Source organism: Armigeres subalbatus, chromosome 2 (assembly GCF_024139115.2).
Source record: "Armigeres subalbatus isolate Guangzhou_Male chromosome 2, GZ_Asu_2, whole genome shotgun sequence".
Taxonomy (NCBI): domain Eukaryota; kingdom Metazoa; phylum Arthropoda; class Insecta; order Diptera; family Culicidae; genus Armigeres; species Armigeres subalbatus.
Genome location: NC_085140.1, coordinates 30,371,352 through 30,394,087, shown reverse-complemented (window position 1 = coordinate 30,394,087; position 22,736 = coordinate 30,371,352). Strand labels below are relative to the sequence as shown.

Here is a 22,736-nt window from a genome sequence, read left to right as displayed (position 1 = left end):
GACAGCAATAGATTTCGGCTTCCATTATCTTCCTGGCCGCCTATACGACACGCCGACTGTGTAACCGCTTTTCTGTCCATTCCGTCAACTGCTTGCCAGCGAGGCCATCGACTGTTTTACCGCCGGCCCAGCTATCGTCGCCTTTACCGTTGCCGTTGATTCTGACCGTCGCCCCGCAAATCTGTTGGTTCAGCTATCGCCGCCGTTGCCGCCGGAAATCCTGCCCAGTGCTCAAAAAGCCTGCTGCCCCAGTTACCGTCGCCGCTTCATTCGCCGGTTAAGTTATCGCCGCCATCGTGAATAATCCTGACCATCGCTAAGCAAGACTACTGCCCCAGTTACCGTCGCCATCAGCATTCTTGCCCTACTGTCAAGCCTGTCAACCTATTACCGCCGTCGCGATTGTCGCTGATCCAGTCTGCTAGCCTCTAGTTGCTGCCGCCATCGCGATTCTCGCCGTGATATCAGCCGTCCAAGCCCTGCCACAGCTGCCCTCAATAGCGTGTCATGTCCAACCTGTCAAGCCACGTTATTGGACCCTCCCCTTCATCAAAGGCTAGCGTTTCCATGAAAAGCACAACTACTCGGTCCGTCAATTAGGCCGAATTACTTGCCGGTCCTGTCAGGGACTACCCTACGGCTCCAGCCTTACCAATTCACGCCCTTGCCGTGTAGCATACGAGTGAGTAATATAAGTTCCAAAAACTAACCCACAATTCCGTTGCTAACCAGAATCCGAACACCTTCTTCCCCGCTTCCTCAAAGCGACCCTGGGACTCGAGGACCAAAAGGAGGCCTTTCACGCCCACCCCGTTGCCTGCCGTAGGTTAGACCAGTGGCCTGGGGTTTTAATCGGATTCCCCTTCTGAGTTCCGGACAGAAATCCTCGAGGGCTAAAAGAGCCGTACCAGTAGAGTATAACACTGAGAAATTCCTGGATGAACTTTTGAAGGAATTCCGGGAAGAAATTTTCAAGTACCTTACCGAAGAATTCCTGGAGAAGCTTCTCGGCGAATTCCTGGAGAACCATTCCAATTAATTTCTGGTGGAACCTTCGGAAAAATTTATGGAAGAACTTCCGGCGGAATTCCTGGAGCACCTTCATAATGAAATGATGGAGGAATTTTCGGACGAATTTATGGAGGAACTTCCGGAAGAATTCCTGTAGGAACTTCAAGAGTAGTATTTGAAGGACTGGATGAATTCTTGCAGGAAGCTCAGGAGGAACGTCAATAGGAATTCTTGAAGGAATTCCTGGAGAAGCGTCCGGAGGAATTCCTGACTTAACTTCCGGAGGAATTTCTGAATGAACTTGTAACGTTTTACGTTTTTTACCGTTTTAAATTTACGTAAATTTCCGTAGCTTCAGACGTTTTTATCTTTTTAAGCAAAATCAAGTGTAAATATGTTTCTGAAAATAGTTTTTTACGTGTCGTTTATTTTAGTTGATTTTAATATTTGTAGCTTTTGACGTTTTTTTCTTTTCATATAAAATAATGTTCAAATTCAAATTAAATTCGATACGTGTCAATGAGAAAGCAATTCGTCGACATGGTTTTTGTCTCGACTAAATGCTGTGATTGTGTTTGAGTACTATGACGACAGCCATATTCAATATGACAACGATACTTGTTCTATGTAGTAAAGTTAGCTCGATGTTTCCGAAGGCGCGAACTCTATGTCGCCATTTGAAATTTAAATTAGCGCAATTGTTTAATAATGGGTTGATTATTGAAGAAGGTTTCTTGTTCAAGAACAAACTCAAACTCGTTCATTTCGCTTTCATAACGGCTGGCATATAGAAGTTTTGCGAGTTTTGAGATTTTTCATCAAAGAGTTTGAGTAAGGTTCAGTTTGTCGAGGTAATAAAAGTGATTGGAGTGATTTTGTACGTGATTGTAATTATTTTTTTCGTTCGTTCTATAGATTTCATTCTATTGTCGGCGTAGCCGACTCTCGCAAATTTCTAATTTAAATAACGTAGTGTACCAAAAAAGGTATTTTTTGTCGAACTACTCGTTATCTGTTTAAGGTTAATTAATGTTTCGCGTTAGACTTCCAGCGTGTGGCGCTTTTTTGTACGGGCTGGAATTTCGGTAGCGAAACGAAGTGTGGTGAAGTTTCGTGCGTAAAGTGAAGCGAAAAGTGAACCGTCGATCGCCAATCAATCGACGGTGGTCCAAAACGTTCCAAACCCTACGGATCGTTCGGAGAGCTCGGCGTTTGGAATACGTCGTCAATTGCGTACCACAGTGCCGGATTGGAACCGAAGGCAAGGGTTCATTTCATCACGAGCGGTCATAGCCGTAAAAAGCGAAGCCGTGCGGAGGTACGTTGGCCCTTGTCCGGAGGGGAAAATCAACCCGGGAAGCGCGAAATCCGTCGACGCAGCTCTCACGATAAAATCGGAGGCCTTCCGTCCAGTCGCCACCCACATCGCAACTTTAGTTCGGCCATACTTGCACGGGCTCAATAGCTACGCACCATCCTGCAGCTAGGCGATTCTTCTGTCGCCGCCATCGTCAAGGACAGCTCGCCGCCATCGCCACGAACAGGTTCGCCGCTATCGCACCGGCGAAACCCAGCAACTTGACGAATAAGAAAACCTGCGCAGGTATGTGACTAGTGTATAGACATGGCCATGATCTAGATAAACATATACATTTCCGTACCAATTCCAAATATGAGTTCAATCCAAAACAAATAAATCCCACGATTTATTGAGTAAGAATATCGAGTTGTTTTTTAGTTGGAGTAATCGCTGATCATTCAGTTCGCTTTTCCGTTCCGTTCCGTTGTCTACTTTGATTATTCTCTTTGCATAATTTCTGCCGGGATTTGTTGGCGGGTTGGAAGAGTTTGAGAGTTCAAGTAACGTAACTTGGGAAGTGGTCAAGTTGGAGAATCCCTTGGTGCAAAGCAATATTTAAAGTATCAGCCAGCGACCGTTCGAGTGACCCCTGTAGTGAGAAGTCGAGAATTAGTCGGGCAAAACAACTCGACCGGTGGTCTTCCGGATTCCGGAAGTGGCGCTCAAGCCGCCGGTTATAGTTAAACCTCGAGCTGAAGCTACGAACGGTTACAAACTTTCAGAGGGATTTCTGGTGAAACTTCCGAAGAAATTTTTTTAAAAACGTCCTGAGGAATTTCTAAAGGAATTTTGATACAACTTTCGTAGAAGCTTCCGGAAAAATTCATGGATGAACTTTTCGAATTGTTGGAAGAACTTCACAACTAACTCCTGGTGGAAATTTGGAGGAAGCCTGGAGCAACTTTCAGAGGAATTTCTGGAGGACTTTCTGGAGGAGTTCCTGGAAAAACTTACCAACGAACTTGTGGAATCCAGGATGGTTTAGGTTTGGAAACATTCTCAATACCCTTGGCATAGTGTATCCATTGTACTTGCCACACAAGATACATACTCATGCAATGGCGCACATATAATAGCTTTCAATTTCAAAAGAAAAAGCTAATAGAGCACTAAGTTGAAAAACAGGTCAAGTTCCAGTTGGAATGTAGAGCCATCGAAGAAGAAGAGGAAGATGTATTCATTTACACTGCAATTCGAAAACTGGAAACAAAAGTTCTTAAGGTCAAAATTACGATATGAGAAAATGTATTCAATTATTTATTTCTTCAAGAATACATCCCATTACACGATCAAACGGAATATTTTTGGGTATTGGAACTATTGTATTGAAAACCTCTCAAATAAAGACAAAAAAACTATTGTAATAAGATAACAGGGCAATAGTTGATCCAACTTAGCTACGCTTATGCTTTTTTTCACCTGAATAATAAAAATATTTTATAAAAAATAAATATTTCGCAACATTTTATATAACTGATTCTGCTCGGGTTGCTCGCTACGGCCAAAACAAGACAAACCTTACGGTGGAAGGCAAATCGACCGTGCACAAAGCTTTTGCGGTTGTTACAGTCTCAAGCGTGGTTGGATGAGTATAGCTACCTCGGAATCAATGTTGAATGTAACCAGAGAACTTCGGTGCAAAACTCACGCAGAGTGAAAAGCTTTGATCTTTGATCAAACCAAACACATTGCTACCGAGAAGCACATTGCACGATACATAAAAGCGATGTTTTGCTTACATTTCAGGCAGACACATTTGCTGCTGTTTGGCAGACAAATTTGAAGCTTTGTATTGGGATACAAAGCTTATTGTTTGTCTTTATACTTTTCTTACGGATCATATGCATTAAATTATATACGTCAAACACATTTTTTGATACAATCAACTCAACGTTCTAGTCGAATTTGATTGAAGGAGGTTATTTCTGTATTAGTTCTATGTGCTATTCCTAATTTCGTCATACTCGCGACCATGGAAATATACCAACCTCAACTAACTCATCATGCACAACGAAACAAGCTTCTATTCCGGACTATAAATAGTCTAAGTCTGTTGTTTAATAATCGTAGGACGATTTGTTTTACCTCCACTTAGGCCCTAAACTAGCAATACCATTTGGTTTTGATATTTAGAAGAAGATAACTTTAGGAAAATTGGATTTCTACCCTATTGGGTGTATCAATTGCAGATAAATAATATTCAAGCAACGTCTCTATGAGATTTTCAAATGATTCAAACGTGAATTCATCATACTGCAAGTTTGGTTCAGTTCACATGCGAAAATCAAAACCACTGCTAGACGAACTTATCCGACCTCATCAGTTTATATTCAAGCAGAAAGAATTTCACATTTCAGTTTCAAGGTTTCACTTCCCGTAGACCTCCACCGTGAAGTTGAACCCCAGATTGGGCCGGGAGGAGAGCTTCAGCGTGGCATGTGTTTGGTTGACACCGCCGGAAATCAGTGCTGCGAAGCCGCCCAAGCCGTTGCGGACATTATCCCGGGCCAGGATGTAGGTCACGTTCGGTGCACGTGCCGCTCCAATCTGAAATACACACGCACTCAAACGCCCCAAGTTAATAATGTTCGCACCATTTCTCCGGTTTAAGTACGCAAACGTGTCGTGTGTGGGAGACGACTTACCGCTGGCAAGTACTGAAAAACGGCAGTTTTGATCGGCACCGGAAGGGAATTGTTCACCAAGGTGGATGAGTTGAGCAATCGATCGCCGGCCACTCGACGGCCCCATTGACTGCTGTCGGCGTAGATAAGAGCTCCGAAGGTGAGCAGCAGAACGGATGTGGTGAGAATGGTTCTCATTTTTCGTTGGGTGGGATACGAGTAGGATCGAAGTACTGACTGACTGATGAACACTTTCTGCTGAGGGTATTTATTACCGGTCGAGCTGTTAAGTGGTTGATAAGATTCAAGCACTCTCCACTGGAACATATGTTGAGTCCGAAGAAATGCATTAACTGTTTTGTGATTCACACGTAGTTAGCTTAATTGACTGGCTTTGTGGACTAGTCATGTTCAGCTTGTGAGAAATTACCTCATTTTCATCTAAGAATCATATCGACGATAGCAATGTTCACGGCTAAAGTCAGTCAGATACCTTATTGATTGAAACATTGAAGTACCAACACGGCTTGGAGCCTTTAACGAAAAATGCATATTGAAGATGCCAAGTCTAAGTTTAAAAGGTTTGACTGGGAAGAAAGTTACTCATCATTCATCATTCAACGGGATGAGTAATTGATATTTTCATTGTATTGTATTGTTATGTATTTGTCATATGTTGTTCGAAATCAAATTTTCATTCCACATACCATCTTGTATTTCAGCTCCAGATACCAGAAACTTCATAGAACTGCCTGAAGGAATGTCTGAATGAATCTTACCTGGAAAGAGATGAAAGAGAAAAATAGAATTAAATACATGGAAAATCGGGGAGTTGCAGAAAATCGATTGCTTATCAAGATACTGCACCCGGAAGTCAAGGCAACACTCCACATCAAGACACGATTTCTTTTCCACCTCAAAACAATAAATCTTGACCCGACCCATCGATATTGTGTATGTGTGCCAGCCAGCATTCGGAAAATCCATCCCCAAGGGAAAGTAATGCCTCAACCTGACAATGGCTAATAAATCACTCAACTGTTTGTTCCATATCCCTTTTCAATGTTTCTTCATCACACATCGGCGCAAATACGGCGAGATCTGATGCATTATCAACAGTAGGTATTTCTATTTCAAAAGCATTTCAATCTGGGTGCTTCGGTCCTGAAGAGACGGCTGTGATAGCAGTTTTTCTCCGAAACATGTAATCTCCTTTTTCCCTCATCGCCCGGAGTAGAAACAAACATTGTAGCGTCTAAATGTGTACATTTTTTTATCTTCTTCGAATAGATCGCCATTTCTCATGCTCAACTAAACGGAACAAAAAAAATTATCTGTACTGATTTTTTCTCGTTCTTTCACGGTATTTTGTGGGTTTTCCTTCAAGCCTAAATCCGTAAACCTACATTTTCCGGAACGGACGATAAGAACGCAGCTGGAGCATGAAGGCTTGGAAGAAATGGGATATAAGTGAACGTCGCAATAAAATATGGGCTTATGCAGGGTTGGATTTAAGTGAAAGGATGGGGATTCAAACATAAATCAATAATCATCTTTTTTATAGTATAACATTTTTATATTTACCATCCTAAATCTTTGTTCAATCATCAGTACTTCAAAAACTTTTGGCTTCAGTCCTATTAATACAAATCTGTCCCTGCTCTAAAAAGCGACTATGATGGGTATTAGCAGCATTTGAAGAACAAAATATCATAACATCTCCTTATTCTCATAACAAAGATGAAACGAAAATTGATCGATGATTAAAGCCTAGAAAAAGATATTGAAAGTACGACATAATGTGAGATAATTTACTTTCTGAAGAAAATCGGATAGCTATCGGAAAATAATAATTACGTTTGTTATTGAGATCGGTTTGGACATAAAAAACAAAAATGGAATTAGAATAGAATTTGCAGCAATTAAAAGATTTTCCGATTCCGAGATGGTTCAAGTGAAACTGAAATCAGAAAGGGAATTCGAAATGGAATTTGAAACATAATTCGAAATGGAATAGGGAATGGAATTCAAACTGGAATGCAGACTGGAGTCCGGAATGGAATTCGGAACGGAATTAGGAAATGAATTCAAAATGCAATTCGGAATGGAACCTGGAAAGTTATTTGGAATGGGGTTCCAAATAGATTTCGAAATGGAACTCAAAACGGATTTGGGAATGGAATTCTTAATGGAATTCGGAATGGGATTCGGAATGGAATTCGAAACGGGGTTCGAAATGGATTTCGAAATGGAATTCGAAACGGATTTGGGAATGGAATTCGGAATGGAATGCGGAATGGAATTCGGAATGGGATTCTGAAGGGAATTCGGAATGGATTTCGAAATAGAATTCGAAACGGATTTGGAAATGGAATTTGGAATGGAATTCGGAATGAAATTCGGAATGGGATTCTGAGTGGAATTCGGAATGGAGTTCGAAATGGAATTCGAAACAGATTTGGGAATGGAATTTTCAATGGAATTTGGAATGGAAATCGGAATAGAATTCGGAATGGAATTTGAAATGGGGTTCGGAATGGATTTCGAAATGGGGTTCCAAATGGATTTTAAAATGGAATTCGGAACGGATTTGGAAATGGAATTCAGAATGGAATTCGGAATAGAATTCAGAATGAAATTCGGAATGGAATTCAGAATGAAATTCGGAATGGAATTCGGAATGAAATTTGGAATGGAATTTGGAATGGAATTCGAAATGGAATTTGAAATGGAATTGGAATAGGCTTCGAATGGAATTCGGAATGGAATTCGGAATGGAATTCGGAATGGAATCCGGAATGGAATTCGAAATGGAATTCGAATGGAATTTGAATGGAATTCGAATGAAATTCGAATAGCTTTAGGAATAGAAATTGAACGGAATTCGGAATGAAATTCGGAATAGAATTTGGAATGAAATTCGGAATGGAATTCGGAATAGAATTCGGAATAGAATTCGGAATGGGATTCGGAATGGAATTCGGAATGGAATTCGGAATAGAATTCGGAATGGAAATTGGAATGGAATTCGGAATTGAATTTGGAATGGAATTAGGAATGAAATGCGGAATGGAATTCGGAATGGAATTTCGGAATCGAATTCGGAATGGAATTCGGAATGGAGTTCGAAATAGATTTCGAAATGGAATTCAAAACGGATTTGGGAATGGAATTTTTAATGGAATTCGGAATGGAATGCGGAATGGAATTCGGAATGAGATTCTGAAGGGAATTCGGAATGGATTTCGAAACGGATTTGGAACTGGAATTTGGAATGGAATTCGGAATGAAATTCGGAATGGGATTCTGAGTGGAATTCGAAATGGAATTCGGAATGGGGTTCGAAATGGATTTCGAAATGGAATTCGAAACAGATTGGGGAATGGAATTTTTAATGGAATTTGGAATGGAATTCGGAATGGAATTTGAAATGAAGTTCAGAATGGATTTCGAAATAGGGTTCCAAATGGAATTTGAAATGGAATTCGAAACGCATTTGGAAACGGAATTCGGAATGAAATTCGGAATAGAATTCGGAATGGAATTCGAAATGGAATTCGGAATAGAATTCGAAATGGAATTCGGAATGGAATTCGAAATGGAATTCGAAATGGAATTCGGAATGGAATTCGGAATGGAATTCGAAATGGAATTCGAAATGGAATTCGAAATGGAATTCGGAATGGAATTCGGAATGGAATTCGGAATGGAATTCGGAATAGAATTCGAATTGAATTTGAAATAGAATTCGGAATGGATTTAGGAATGGAAATCGGAATGGGATTTGGAATGGGATTCGAAATGGAATTTGGAATGGAATTCGGAAAAGAAGTCGGAATGGAACTCGGAATGGAATTAGGATTGGAATTTGGAATGGAATTTGGACAGGAATTCGGAATGGAATTCGAAATGAAATTCGGAATGGGATTCGGAATGAGATTTGGAATGGAATTCGGAATGGTATTCGGAATAGGATTCGGAATGGAATTTGGAATGGAATTCGAAATGGAATTCGGAATGGAATTCGGAATGGAATTCGGAATGGAATTCGGAATGGAATTCGGAATGGAACTCGGAATGGAATTCGAAATTGAATTTGGAATAGAATTCAGAATGGATTTAGGAATGGAAATTGGAATGGAATTCGGAATAGAATTCGGAATGGAATTCGGAATGGGATTCGGAATGGAATTTGGAATGGAATTCGGAATAGAATTCGGAATGGAAATCGGAATGGAATTCGGAATGGAATTCGGAATGGAATTCGGAATTGAATTTGGAATAGAATTCGGAATGGAATTAGGAATGAAATTCGGAATGAAATGCGGAATGGAACTCGGAATGGAATACAGAATGGAATTAGGAATGGAATGCCGAATGGAATTTCGGAATGGAATTCGGAATCAAATTCGGAATGGAATCAGAAAAGAATTCGAAATGGAATTCGGAATGAAATTAGGAATAAAATTTGGAATGGAATTCGGAATGGAATTTGGAATGGAGTTCGGAAAAGAATTCGGAATGGAATTTGGAATGGAACTCGGAATGGAATTTGGAATGGAATTCGGAATGGAATTGGAATGGAATTCAGAATGAAATGCGGAATGGAATGCAGAATGGAATTCGGAATTCGGAATAGAATTTGGAATGGAATTCGGAATGGAATACGGAAGGAAATTCGGAATGGAATAAGGAATGGAATTCAGAATGGAATTAGGAATGGAATACGGAATGGAATACGGAATGGAATTCAAAATAGAATACGAAATGGAATTCGGAATGAAATGCAGAATGGAATTCAAAATTCGGAATAGAATTCGGAATGGATTTAGGAATGGAATTCGGAATGGGGTTCAGAGTGGATTTCGAAATGGAGTTCCAAATGGATTTTGAAATGGAATTCGAAACGGATTTGGAAATGGAATTGAGAATGGAATTCGGAATGAAATTCGGAATGGAATTCGGAATGGAATTCAAAATGAAATTCGGAATGGAATTCGGAATAGAATTCGGAATGGAATTTGGAATGAAATTCGGAATGGATTTAGGAATGGAATTCGGAATGGAATTTGGAATGGAATTTGGAATGAAATTCGGAATAGAATTCGGAATGGAATTCGGAATGGAATTTGGAATGGAATTCGGAATGGAATTCGGAATGGTATTCGGAATGGAATTCGGAATGGAATTCGGAATGGAATTCGGAATGGAATTTGGAATGGAATTCAAAATGGTACTCGGAATGGAATTCGGAATGAAATTTGGAATGGAATTCGGAATGGAATTTGGAATGGAATTCGAAATGGAATTCGGAATGAAATTCGAAATGGAATTCGGAATGGAATTCGGAATGAAATTCGGAATGGAATTCGGAATGAAATTCGGAAAAGAATTCGGAATGGAATTCGGAATGGAATTTGGAATGGAATTCGGAATGGATTTAGGAATGGAAATTGGAATGGGATTTGGAATGGAATTTGGAATGGAATTCGGAATAGAATTCGGAATGGAATTCGGAATGGAATTTGGAATGGAATTCGGAATGGAATTCGGAATGGAATTCGGAATGGAATTCGGAATGAAATTCGGAATGGAATTCGGAATGGAATTCGGAATGGAATTCGAAATGGAATTCGGAATGAAATTCGAAATGGAATTCGGAATGAAATTCGGAATGGAATTCGGAATGAAATTCGGAATGGAATTCGGAATGGAATTCAGAATGGAATTCGGAATGGAACTCGGAATGGAACTCGGAATGGAATTCGGAATGGAATTCGGAATTGAATTTGGAATAGAATTTGGAATGGATTTAGGAATGGAAATTAGAATGGAATTCGGAATGGAATTCGGAATGGAATTCGGAATGGAATTCGGAATGGGATTCGGAATGGAATTTGGAATGGAATTCGGAATAGAATTCGGAATGGAAATCGGAATGGAATTCGGAATGGAATTCGGAATGGAATTCGGAATGGAATTCGGAATGGAATTCAGAATAGAATTCGAAATGGAATTCGGAATGGAATTAGGAATAGAATTTGGAATGGAATTCGGAATGGAATTTGTAGTGGAATTCGAAATAGAATTCGGAATGGAATTTGGAATGAAATTCGGAATGGAATCTGGAATGGAACACGGAATGGAATTCAGAATGAAATGCGGAATGGAATTCGGAATTCGGAATAGAATTCGGAATGGAATTCGGAATGGAATTTGGAATGGAATTCGGAATGGAATTAGGAATGGAATACGGAATGGAATTCGGAATAGAATACGAAATGGAATTCGGAATGAAATGCAGAATGGAATTCAGGATTCGGAATAGAATTTGGAATGAAATTCGGAATGGAATTTGAAATGGGGTTCAGAATGGATTTCAAAATAAGGTTCCAAATGGAATTTGAAATGGAATTCGAAACGGATTTGGAAACGGAATTGGGAATGGAAATCAGAATAAAATTCGGAATAGAATTCGAAATGGAATTCGGAATGAAATTTGGAATAGAACTCGGAATCGAATTTGGAATTAAATTCGGAATGGATTTAGGAATGGAATAAGGAATGGAATTTGGAATGGAATTAGGAATGGAATTTGGAATGGAATTTGGAATGGAATTTGGAATGGAATTTGGAATGGAATTTGGAATGGAATTTGGAATGGAATTCGGAATAGAATTCGGAATGGAATTTGGAATGGAATTCGAAATGGAATTTGGAATGGAATTCGGAATGAAATTCGGAATGGAATGCGGAATAGAATTCGGAATTGAATTAGGAATGAAATTCGGAATGGAATTCGGAATGAAATGCGGAATGGAACTCGGAATGGAATACAGAATGGAATTAGGAATGGAATGCAGAATGGAATTCGGAATGGAATTTAGGAATGGAATTCGGAATCGAATTCGGAATGGAATTCAGAATAGAATTCGAAATGGAATTCGGAATGAAATTAGGAATGGAATTTGGAATGGAATTCGGAATGGAATTCGGAATGGAATTCGGAATGGAATTTGGAATGGAATTCGGAATGGAATTCGGAATGGAATTTGGAATGGAATTTCAAATGGAATTTGGAATGAAATTCGGAATGGAATCTGGAATGGAACACGGAATGGAATTCAGAATGAAATGCGGAATGGAATGCAGAATGGAATTCGGAATACGGAATAGAATTTGGAATGGAATTCGGAATGGAATTTGGAATGGAATTCTGAATGAAATTCGGAATGATACTCGAATTGGAATGCGGAATAAAATTCGGAATGGAATTTGGAATAGAATTCCGAATAGATTTCGGAATAAAATTCGAAATGGAATTCGGAATGGAATGCGGAATGGAATTTGGAATAGAATTCGGAATGGAATTCGGAATGAAATGCGGAATGGAATTCAAAATGGAATTCGGAATAGAATTCGAAATGGAATACGGAATGGAATTCGGAATGAAATTCGGAATGCGATTCGGAATAAAATTCGGAATGGAATTCGAAATGGAGTTTGGAATGGAGCTCGGAATGGAGTTCAGAATGAAATTTGGAATGGAATTCGAAATTTAATTCGGAATGGAATTCGGAATGGAGATTGGAATGGAGCTTGGAATGGAGTTCGGAATGAAATTTGGGATGGAATTTGGCATGGAATTCGGAATGGAATTCGGAATGGAATTCACAATGGAATACGAAATTGAATTCGAAATGGAATACGGAAAGGACGGAATGGAATACGGAATGGAAGTCGAAATGAAATTCGAAAAAGAATTCGAAACGGAATTCTAAAAGGTATTCGAATCGAAATTCTAAACGGAATTCGAATTGAAATTAAAAATGGAATGCAAAATAGAATTCGAAATAGAATTTAAGGAATTCGAAATGAAATTCAAAATGGAATTTGAAATGGAATTCGAAACGGAATTAGAAACGGAATTCGACATGGAATTCAAAATGGAGTTCTAAATGGAATTTGGAATGAAATTTAAATTGGAATTCAAAACGGAATCCGGAACGGAATCCAAAATGGAATTCAAAACGGAAATCGGAATGGAATTCAAAACGAAATTCGGAATGAAATCCGTATCAGAATTCGAAACAAAATTTGAAATGAATTTCGAAACGGAATTTGAAATGGAATTCGAAACGGAATTTGATATGGAGCTCAAAATAAAATTCGAAATAGAATTCTAAATGATATTCGAAATGGTATTCAAATTGGAAATGGATCTAAAATTCGAATTCGAGGTTTATTTCAGAGTGTGGATTTTATAATGGATTCAACTCAATGTTTATATGCATTGCCCAGAAATAATCGGAATCACACCTCGTTAAAAGCGACCCCAGTGTCTTTGTATTTCACTCAATATCAGCAGATGAAGTCAAACAAATTTCATAGTGAACGTACAACAGTTTTGTTTTAAGCAGCTATTAACGTAATAAATACAGATATTTATACGATCAGTTATTAGAAACGTAAAATATTTATGACTTCACAAGTGGTTGCAATAACTACAAACCCCATAATGAAAAAAATCCTTTCCAAAAGGAATCTGTTTCTCAGTGTAATAGATTTGTGTCAGTCACAAGTTGCTGGTCTTCAGCGAACAAAAACACAAAACAAATGATCTCCGTTGGAATCTCATTCAAGGACCGTTAATAAAGGCCAAATTTATTCCGATGGGAGTCTGCTGCAAGCTCAGCATCTGCTTTTAGCCAACACCACGTTCTCCCCCACAAGACCAGAAGAAAAACTAATAAATTTATACGAGCTTGTGAGCCATCGGAGGTGGGCCCTGCTAATATATTCCCACATATTACATCATAACTACCCGTCTGTATCAGATAGGAGTTGATGTATTTTTGTGTGACTCAGCTGCTGAGTCTGGGCCACCCGGAATTGTTGCTCGCTCTCTGGAAGAAGATGACGATGCAGATGGAAGCGCAAGGTTGGAGGGACCTGAAAAATGTTTATTATTGCATCTCAGTCATTTTTTTTTCTAGAGCACACATACACATAGCCACACAAGCACAAATGCCAAACTAGCCTTAATGGGAAAACTTGAAACCGAACCGACGAAAACGAATGATGGTAGTGTGGCTTGAAATCCGTTTTTTGGTATTTTCTCAATCTCATCGTTGTCGTTCGGTTGGGTTTAAGCATTGGCGTCAAAAGTGGGGGTGTGTTTATTTGTATACTCGAAGCTGAGAGTGGAAATGGAAACCTGATACCAGGAAATAGAACGATTTTCAAAAAGATCCGAATATTTTTTTTCAACTATTTATTGACTTAGATTAGATAGATTTAAAGTAAGTAAAAATTGGGAGTGATTTATTGTTGCTGTGCTCGCAATGATGAAAATACTTTGTTTAGTGATGATAAAATTGATTTTTTAAATGCTCGTCTATTTTAATATATTGATACCGTTAAGGAGTTTTAAAGGCGCCATAGGTATGTAGAAACTTATTGCCTTTCAACCATTAATTTATTTGGTCAGCCGTAAATGCAACGTCTTCTTAGCTCTCTTTTATAAGACGCATAGACCTAAAATGAACTTCAAAACACGTGCTTATAGCATTCCAACAAATATCGGACTGGTGCTGCAAAAACTTAGGTGCTGTAGATAAAAAAGCTCAATGTGCTTATTGATAGAAGGAACTGAACGATTCGCGTTTATTGATTCTCATGCTCACAAGAAAACTAACGCATCACGATTCCGTAGGTTCTGCCAGTATCGGTCCCAGTACGCCAACCAATCTTTGCTGTCGACCTTTTTTGTACACGGCAGTCTATATGTGTACTTCCCACCGTTGTTGTCCCATTGATTCTTTGGGTCAGTGCATTCCGTGTTTGGAAAGCGGTTGTCCGAGCGACTGCAGACAATCATGGCCAGACACAAAACGATAACGATTACCTATAAGAATCGAAGCATGATATGGATAAATATTATCAGACTATTATTAAATTCTGAATATTTCACCTTGTACATGTCGGATCACTTGTTTGGAGGCTTAGATTAGATGTTACTGCTGCGTTTAGTGTTAGTTAACTGACACCAGACAGAATTGGTCACAGCTTTTATACACCATTTCTATGGAAACTTACTTTTCACCTAGTGATGCAATTATCTGTGGGTGTTCCCCGTTCCCAAATGAAATAAAAGAAATTGTAAACAAACATAAAAAGCTTCAAACCATGACTCACCTTGGAAAACCGTCAATCAAAGCCTAATCGTGTCTCTTCAGTCCAAAAATCATATCAATAGTGAGGAGGCTTTGATATTTTTCGCTGTGTTCTTATAAACTTAAATGTATATTATCATTGGAATCAAATAGAACGGTACGATCTCGCCTCTAAGACTCTTAAAGACATTCCACCCAACAAGTTTCATACATTTTTTACTTGGTTATTTCGGTTGAATCAACAAATACAGCAGGCAAATGCCAGGTCTTGTCATAAACTGAATAAACATTGAAATACTGAATAGACAGATAATGATCCATTGCAACTAACGGTTACGCTTCGCTTCGGATAGACTTTTTTGATTTATTTATTTCTTGTTGCTTGATGAAACGTTCAACAATGGACCAATAGGAATTTCCCATGACTTCTACTGTTTAGCTTCTATGGCCATATTAGTCAGGCCATTAATCGATCATTACACCATGATGAATGCCATAGTGAGCGACCCAGTTGCACACGCAATCCGGTTTATCACCAAGAGGTGAGTAAGCGCTAAATTTCAACTAAACTCTATACGCTTCTGGTATTGTGATCAAATTTGAATAACATTCACATTTCAATTCTGCTCAACCAGTGAAACCAATTTTCAACGCTTCTGCACCGTACTTTAGTAACATCTAACCTTTTCATTAAATATTTTGACCCTTTGAGATCAAGTCGCACAACTCACTATGCCTATAATGCACGGCAAGCACCATGGCTTTGCACTTTCAAACGTGGTACACATTAAGTTTTACTTTCATGAGCTTGGTTGAATCGGGCACCGTCGTAGCTAAGAAAATTTTGAAACTGTACGACGTCAAACAATTTCTTTTGTTACTGAATATCACTTTACTTTTACTGAAATATGAGTAAAAATGAAGGTTTTCGAAACTCGAAAAAAGAAACCGAAAATGTTAAAATGTTAAAAATGTGTATTCCGCCCATTATACCTAACATCTGTAATTAGGTAGGTAGTAGTTATAGGGCCAACGGGAAAGATCTCCGGATTCGGACGGACTTTCACAGCTTGTTTTTGTGTCTTTATTTAGGAGACTTTCAGCCCTAGGCCACACAAAACAGAAAGAACTAACTATCTGTATACCTAGCAGGAACACGACCAAACGTGCACCAATTGCTTTACTTCTCGACCGCACAAAGCACAAGAATACCGGATGAAGTGTCTAAAGAACCGAGCATGAACACGATTAAACGCGTTCTCTACGCCATGCGTGCCAAGTAACATATGAAAACTGTGTAGGCCGTAACACTAACGCACGATCCTCCAAACACAAATCAATTTACTTCATTGTCCTCCACCTGGTGGCGCATGCAAACTGTCGACAAATGCGTCCAATCTTGCACTAATTTATTTACTATCCGACGCACAATGCACCGAGTAATGCAGATACACAGATCTCGCGACTATTTTGCATCTTATTATGAAAGCATGAAGATTGGATTTGCACTTCTGTCGTTCGGCCGAACCGTTTGGCCGAACATGCCATTTGGTCGAAATTGTTGTTATTTGAGCCAAATTACCAGTTTGACCGAATGTTTCGTTCGGCTGTAAGTCGCTTTCAGCCAGATGACGTTTTCAACCAAACCATTTTCGATCTAATAATTGTTTCGGACAAATCGGTACCAACATTTCACAGGGATAAAACTGCTTTTGTAAACAAGATCTTCATACGTCGCTGGTCGCTATTTGTGCCCACACACGCATTACAGCGCCATTTAATAAAAAAAAAGATTCGCTGCTTCCATCAGTGGTGTTGGATTGCACGAGTGACCTAAAATTGGCCCACCAGTGACGTGAGAAGCTTTTGTTTACAAAAGCAGTTTGAAATGTTGGTGCCAAAATGTATTATTTAGCCAAACGAAATTCGGCTAGATGTCTTTTGGCTTAACGTGTTATTCGGCTAAGTGGCATTCGAACGAATAGCTTTCCGCCGAATGACTTGGGCGGAGGCCGAATTTATTATATGGCCAATACCCTTCTGGCCGAAAACGTCGCCGAAATGGACATAAGGCCGAAATGTCACTTGGCAAAACTGGTTATTTTGTTAATAGATTCGTTTGGTTAAATATATCATTTTACCGAAAATGCTGAACATTCTATTCGAACGGTACTTTCGGCCAGATTACTTATTCGGCCAAACGACCATTTCGACCAGACGACTTGTTGGGCAAACGCTTAGGCCGAAATAAATTTTCGACCAAACTGTTTTCGATGTAATAAACCGTTCCGCCTAACCTATCATTTTGGCCAAATGGCTTCTCGTCGAATGATTTTTGGCCTGACAACCCTTTTCCCATTTAACGATTCCAAGTGGAATGAATCGCCTGCTTTGAGCGTGCTTACAGCGGCACACTAAGAGTTAACTTTTGGAAATCAGTATGGTGAAAGGCAACTTAAGTTTAATATCTCAAAAATAAGCACCTATTTATTTGGTAGGCCTAGTAGCGGAAACCTTCCTACATGACTGGTACCAAATAGTTTTTCGCGAAAAGTTCCTACTGTTGAGAAAACCCGGGTTAGATGTCTTTCGCCATACAAACTTCAGATGGGTTACTCATGCTGGCTATTTTTACATATACGATAGCGCATGGATACGGCAGCGGCGGATAGGAAACCAACCACTGTATGTGATTCATTGCCGAAGAACTTATTATTGACAATACATATATAGAATTTTCCGTTTAAATATTGCTTTTTTTAAACTTTTCGTTTCGTCGTTGAAAACATTGACTCTTGTCTTCAGCGGCTACTTCCCCGATAGCCCATTTGTACATGTTATTTACCTATACATAAATAATACTGTCAAAACTTGCATTTGTCAATAAAAATGTTCAGCTAAAAGCTCTATTTTTTGACAAATGTACACTCACAGAACCAATCGACGGTAATTGTTAAAAATCAGGGTTACAAATGCAAAAACTAACCTCTTGTCGCTGAGTCTGGCACTAAGTGCTCGGCGTGAAAACCCAAAGGCAGAAATAAAATTTTGGGACTTACGCGCAATAACGAAAAGTTTTCCGTGAAAATAAATGAAATAGAAATTCTGAAGAGTTTTAGTAGACACTTGAAAAAAAACGTCGTGGAAACTCGGATGAATTTTTCATATAAATTAAAAAAAACGCGTTCAAGTTCTGTATAATTTTCTATGGAAATTTTGAACCATTTTTCATTGAAATATTTATATTTTGTTTATATTTTGAACAATCTCCTGCGGAAACTCTGAAAGATTTTTTGTGGAAATTTCGAAGAATTTCTCTGAAAAAATCCAAAGAGGTTGCCGTGAAAAATCTTCAAAGATTCTTGCGGATGTTTTAAAGAATTTTATGTGTAAATTTCTGTATAATACTCAAAAGATATTTTAAAAAGCTTTTCGTGGATATTCTGAACCATTTTCTGTAGAAAATTGAAACAATTTCCCGTAAAAAATCTGAATAATTTCTCATGTGAATTCCGAAGAATTTTCCACGGAATATATACTAAACCATTTTACTTTGGAAAGAGCTTCCCTGGAAATTCCAAAGAAATTCTCGTGAAAACTTCAAAGTAGTTCCCGTAGAATCTTTTTGAAAAAGCTAGAGATTTTTTCAAGGAAATTCATCAGATTTTTCGGCGGTATTCAAAATGTTCTCTCCTTAATGTTTTGAATGTGTACCGAAAAAATATCGAAAAAATATCTTTAAGAAATGATCGCAAAAAAATGCCTCGCCGATTCACGCCGCCGCCGGCTGAAATAGCAACCGGCGTGACGCCGAAAACGCTGCCGCCGACGATTTTCGTGGCGTCGCTGTTGCGATGTGTAAATTACAGCCGGATGACACACAGCTATGCTTCTGGCTCTAGCATAAAATTCACGTTATTATTTTGCTATGGGTGTTATTTTCTGATACAATATTCTTACCAAATATTCAAATTTGTTTTGCACCGTACTAACCGTGTTGTATTGAATGACGGTCTTATTACAATTAAATTGAAAATCAAACACATTTTTTTCTGCACGGAATACGAGGTACATAACGATAATAGTAATAAATTAATTCAAATCGCTTAACAACAATTACTCCATCACAGAAAATTAGTCCTGAAATGATGTTTTTGTTTACTAATTTTGAATTGTCAGTGGGGCCCACCGCGCGCTAACCCCAAAGATGTTAGCCACCATTTTTTCCCATTGGAGAGATAGGCGATGACAGTAGGGTGGTAAATTATTTCATCCGAGCATCCGAAGCAGGTGTCAGCTTTATTATTGACCTGAACTCAGATCAGATTCTTATCAGCTTCCTTTATTTCTTTGATGAGGTTTCGTCGCCACGAGCCCCTGGGTCTACGTCTGTTGCGATCCTCTGCCGGATATTCCAATACATCGCTGATTTGCAGGTTCCTCCGCTAACCTCCATTTCTCCCGTCGTCTGACACTAACTAGCTACTTGAGTTTTGATAGTGTTCGATATTCTCCACTGACAGCCCTTCTACCGTCTAGTTGGAGAGATTGTTTGACATCCCGTTTCTTGGTTTTATTTGAACATTCCTGAAACGGTTATTTAGGTTTTCCCTTGGCGATGTTGAATGAAACCTCGGCAATTCCTTCAATATTTGTATTCGGATTGCGAGCAAGATTTACCGGCAAAGACAACCAGCGAGAGTTTTGCTTCTCGAATTTCTCGTATGATCGAAAGCACTTTAATCATTTCTGATCAATTCTTTAACAAAAGAATTTGCAAAACTGATTTAGTTCATCCTCAAGTTCCTCGGAGAAATCATCTGGGTTATATAAACCAGACAGAAACTTCAACCCATGAGCTTTTCGTTGGGACGGATCAACGGAAAGCCACTGTTTGTATATATCTATCCATGTTATCGATTAACCATTTTGCAAGAGTATCACATCTATTAATAGAGCAAACAAGAGCAGCTGGAATCATTTCCATTTTCGTTAGAATAATATAAGAAAGATCTGGTGCGATTTTCAGAGAAGTTGTAGATTACTTCTTCCTATATAACTTCATGCGCATGACTTGGAAGCTTTACTGGAAGCAATGATGGAAATATGTACAACTGAAACGCTCTGAATTGGATTTTACTCACTTGATTTTATACTTATCAATATCAATTTTCACAGTGAAAGGTACCGTTCGAAAACTTAGGCAATGAAAAAGAAGAATTAAATAAATCACCCACTTTCAGCGATGGAATTATTTACAAACACGAGTTGTTTTGATCGTCCCAGTGACCTCACGAAGATATTAATCCGTATAGATAGTAGATCTATAGATGAGCGAAAGCATGGCTGAGTCGCTTTTTTTACCGTGCACACGCGCATATGACGTCACAGCCCTTAACATTTCCATTGAAATCGTGACGTCATGCTCGTTTGGAGACACGTTTGACAGTTCGTTTGGAGACAGAGGATTTATCTTCGCTCATCTATATATTCCACTATCTATGCTAATCCGCATACAGCATATTTTGAACATACCTGTGTTAATATCATGGCCTACTTGATTCGACACAATACGAGAGTCGACGTTTCCATTTTTGTCCAAGGGCTTAGCAGATCACCGACCCTAATTTATACTTAATCGAACTATATCAAGTGTTGCGAAATGTATGAAAATGTATTTCCTATTAATGTAGATCACAACAAACGATTCGAGAATAATGCATACGCTTTGTAGTAGTGTTCAAAAGTAAATCAGTTAAACTCCGAAGATGTTGACAGATACCGAGAGAAAATTGAACCTATGGCCCTATGGGTGGAACTGATCAGTATCTGACCGTTGATTACGATCGGATTTTGTGCTATCTGAGCTTCCCTTCCGTACGGCAAATCCTCTACGTAACTTGAAATCTTTAGACTCGTATAAATCATTCGAAAGCGGATTTGTCAAAGATGTTACTGGCTGTAAGATAAACGAAATCTATGCAGTCAAAGGTTTAGTAAGGTAGCCTCAAAACCATTGATTCCTTTCTATCAAAAATCAGTAGTGTTCGTTACAGATTTTTCCCAGTATGAGCATCAATGAACCATCAGCAGAATGCTGGATATTAATTAGTGATATCGAGAGCGATAGGGGCCCTCCTTAGCCGTGTGGTAAGACGCGCGGCTACAAAGCAAGACCAAATCGATTGGGAACTTTCTCAGAATGATTGTTATTTGATTGATAGCATGATGCTTGAACAAAGCTCCAGTTCGTTATGATTTAAGGCTCGATATGGTAGAATAACTTTTTGGAGAATGTGTTAAAACAAGCATTGATTACCCATCTAGGACACTTTTAAAATCCTATTACGCATTGAACACTACTCAGGAAGTAGCTACTCATTGTAAAATCAATGAAGAAATGGAAATACAAGCTCCCATTAGTGCTTTTATTCACCATGAACACTTAAATTTCAAACATGTAAAATTGTTATTAAGCCCGAGTAAACTGGAGAAAACGAACAGTTTTGGAACAACGCCATAACACGATACCACATAGCATGTTCTTTGATAATGTTATGGCTCTTAAAAGATTCTTGGACATTATTATTCGTCCAAAAATGTAATGTAATTTTTCAGCTGTATAATGTTCAATCAAAGTTAATTGCCTATTTTCCGGGTATTGGACATTCATTTACAATGTTCTGAAAACTCAGATATGAATTGAATATGTACATTATGTGAAAGATTTTGATATGAAGAATGTATTTGAGGTAATCATCAAACCCACGACCCTCAGTACGCTAGACTAGTGTGTTTTTAACCAACTTAGCCAACTCCGTCGGCCTTCGCAACTTAGCGGCTACTGAATGAGCCCGAGATTCCCATATTCCAAATCAACGCTTCCACTTGTGTGCAGAACACATTCACATTTAGAGTGAGCGTGAGTAATTAAATTATCTTGCAGCTACACACATTCTTCATCAGCAAATGAACTGATCATGTAGAGGTTATGAGTGCTATTTGCCAGTCGGTCGTCAAAATAGGCAATCAACTTTGATTGAACTGAACTTGAGTTGCGTGCTCTTGCCTACGCAATGCAGTCGGGTCTGAGGTTGACGACCGACTGGTAAATAGGCTGGTTTTCCTTTAACGAACAAAACAATGATTTTATAAATCTATTTAATTGATGTGCCGCAATTGAATCGAATTTACCCGTCACAAAATGTTTACTGCAGATTTTGGCATAGTCCAAATCTTTTTTTGGGTTATTCAATGCCTTTAGCCATAATGATTTTCTTCTAACGCAATGTAAGATTCTAACTTTAGGAAAAGCATAGAACCCCACATTATCGCAGCCATGTAGTAACCTTCTTCTTCTTCTTCTTTTATAAAAAAAAGTGCAAAAAAGAAATAAAACTGAGCATTTCTCCATAGATGACTCTATCTTTAAAAGCGTTTAAAGTTCATCGGAAATTTCATCAGATTTGTTGCTTCTCGTATATTTTTATGGAAATTTTATTATTTGATTATTGCTTTTATTGGCTATTTTGTGGAAAATTTAATTTAATAATTTTCCATGGGGAA

At 38.7% G+C, this 22,736-nt stretch overlaps 2 protein-coding genes across 2 annotated transcripts in view; both read right to left on the bottom strand.

The window, feature by feature from the left end:
* LOC134218411 (uncharacterized) overlaps positions 1–22,736 on the bottom strand; it is a 467,105-nt gene that overhangs the window by 389,140 nt on the left and 55,229 nt on the right. The gene's annotated exons all lie outside the window — the stretch shown is intronic.
* On the bottom strand, positions 4,671–5,255 carry LOC134214194 (uncharacterized). The gene is made up of 2 exons (XM_062693601.1): positions 5,017–5,255; positions 4,671–4,918 (listed from the first exon to the last, which is right to left on the bottom strand). The coding sequence occupies exons 1-2, from the start codon at positions 5,191–5,193 to the stop codon at positions 4,739–4,741; spliced, it is 357 nt and encodes a 118-aa protein (XP_062549585.1). The 5' UTR covers positions 5,194–5,255; the 3' UTR covers positions 4,671–4,738.

Coding starts and splice junctions, on each gene's coding strand:
- LOC134214194 (XM_062693601.1), bottom strand. CDS start 5,193: ATGAGAACCATTCTCACCACATCCGTTCTGCTGCTCACCTTCGGAGCT. Junction 4,919..5,016: donor TTTTTCAGTACTTGCCAGCG/GTAAGTCGTCTC, acceptor TGTGTATTTCAG/ATTGGAGCGGCACGTGCACC.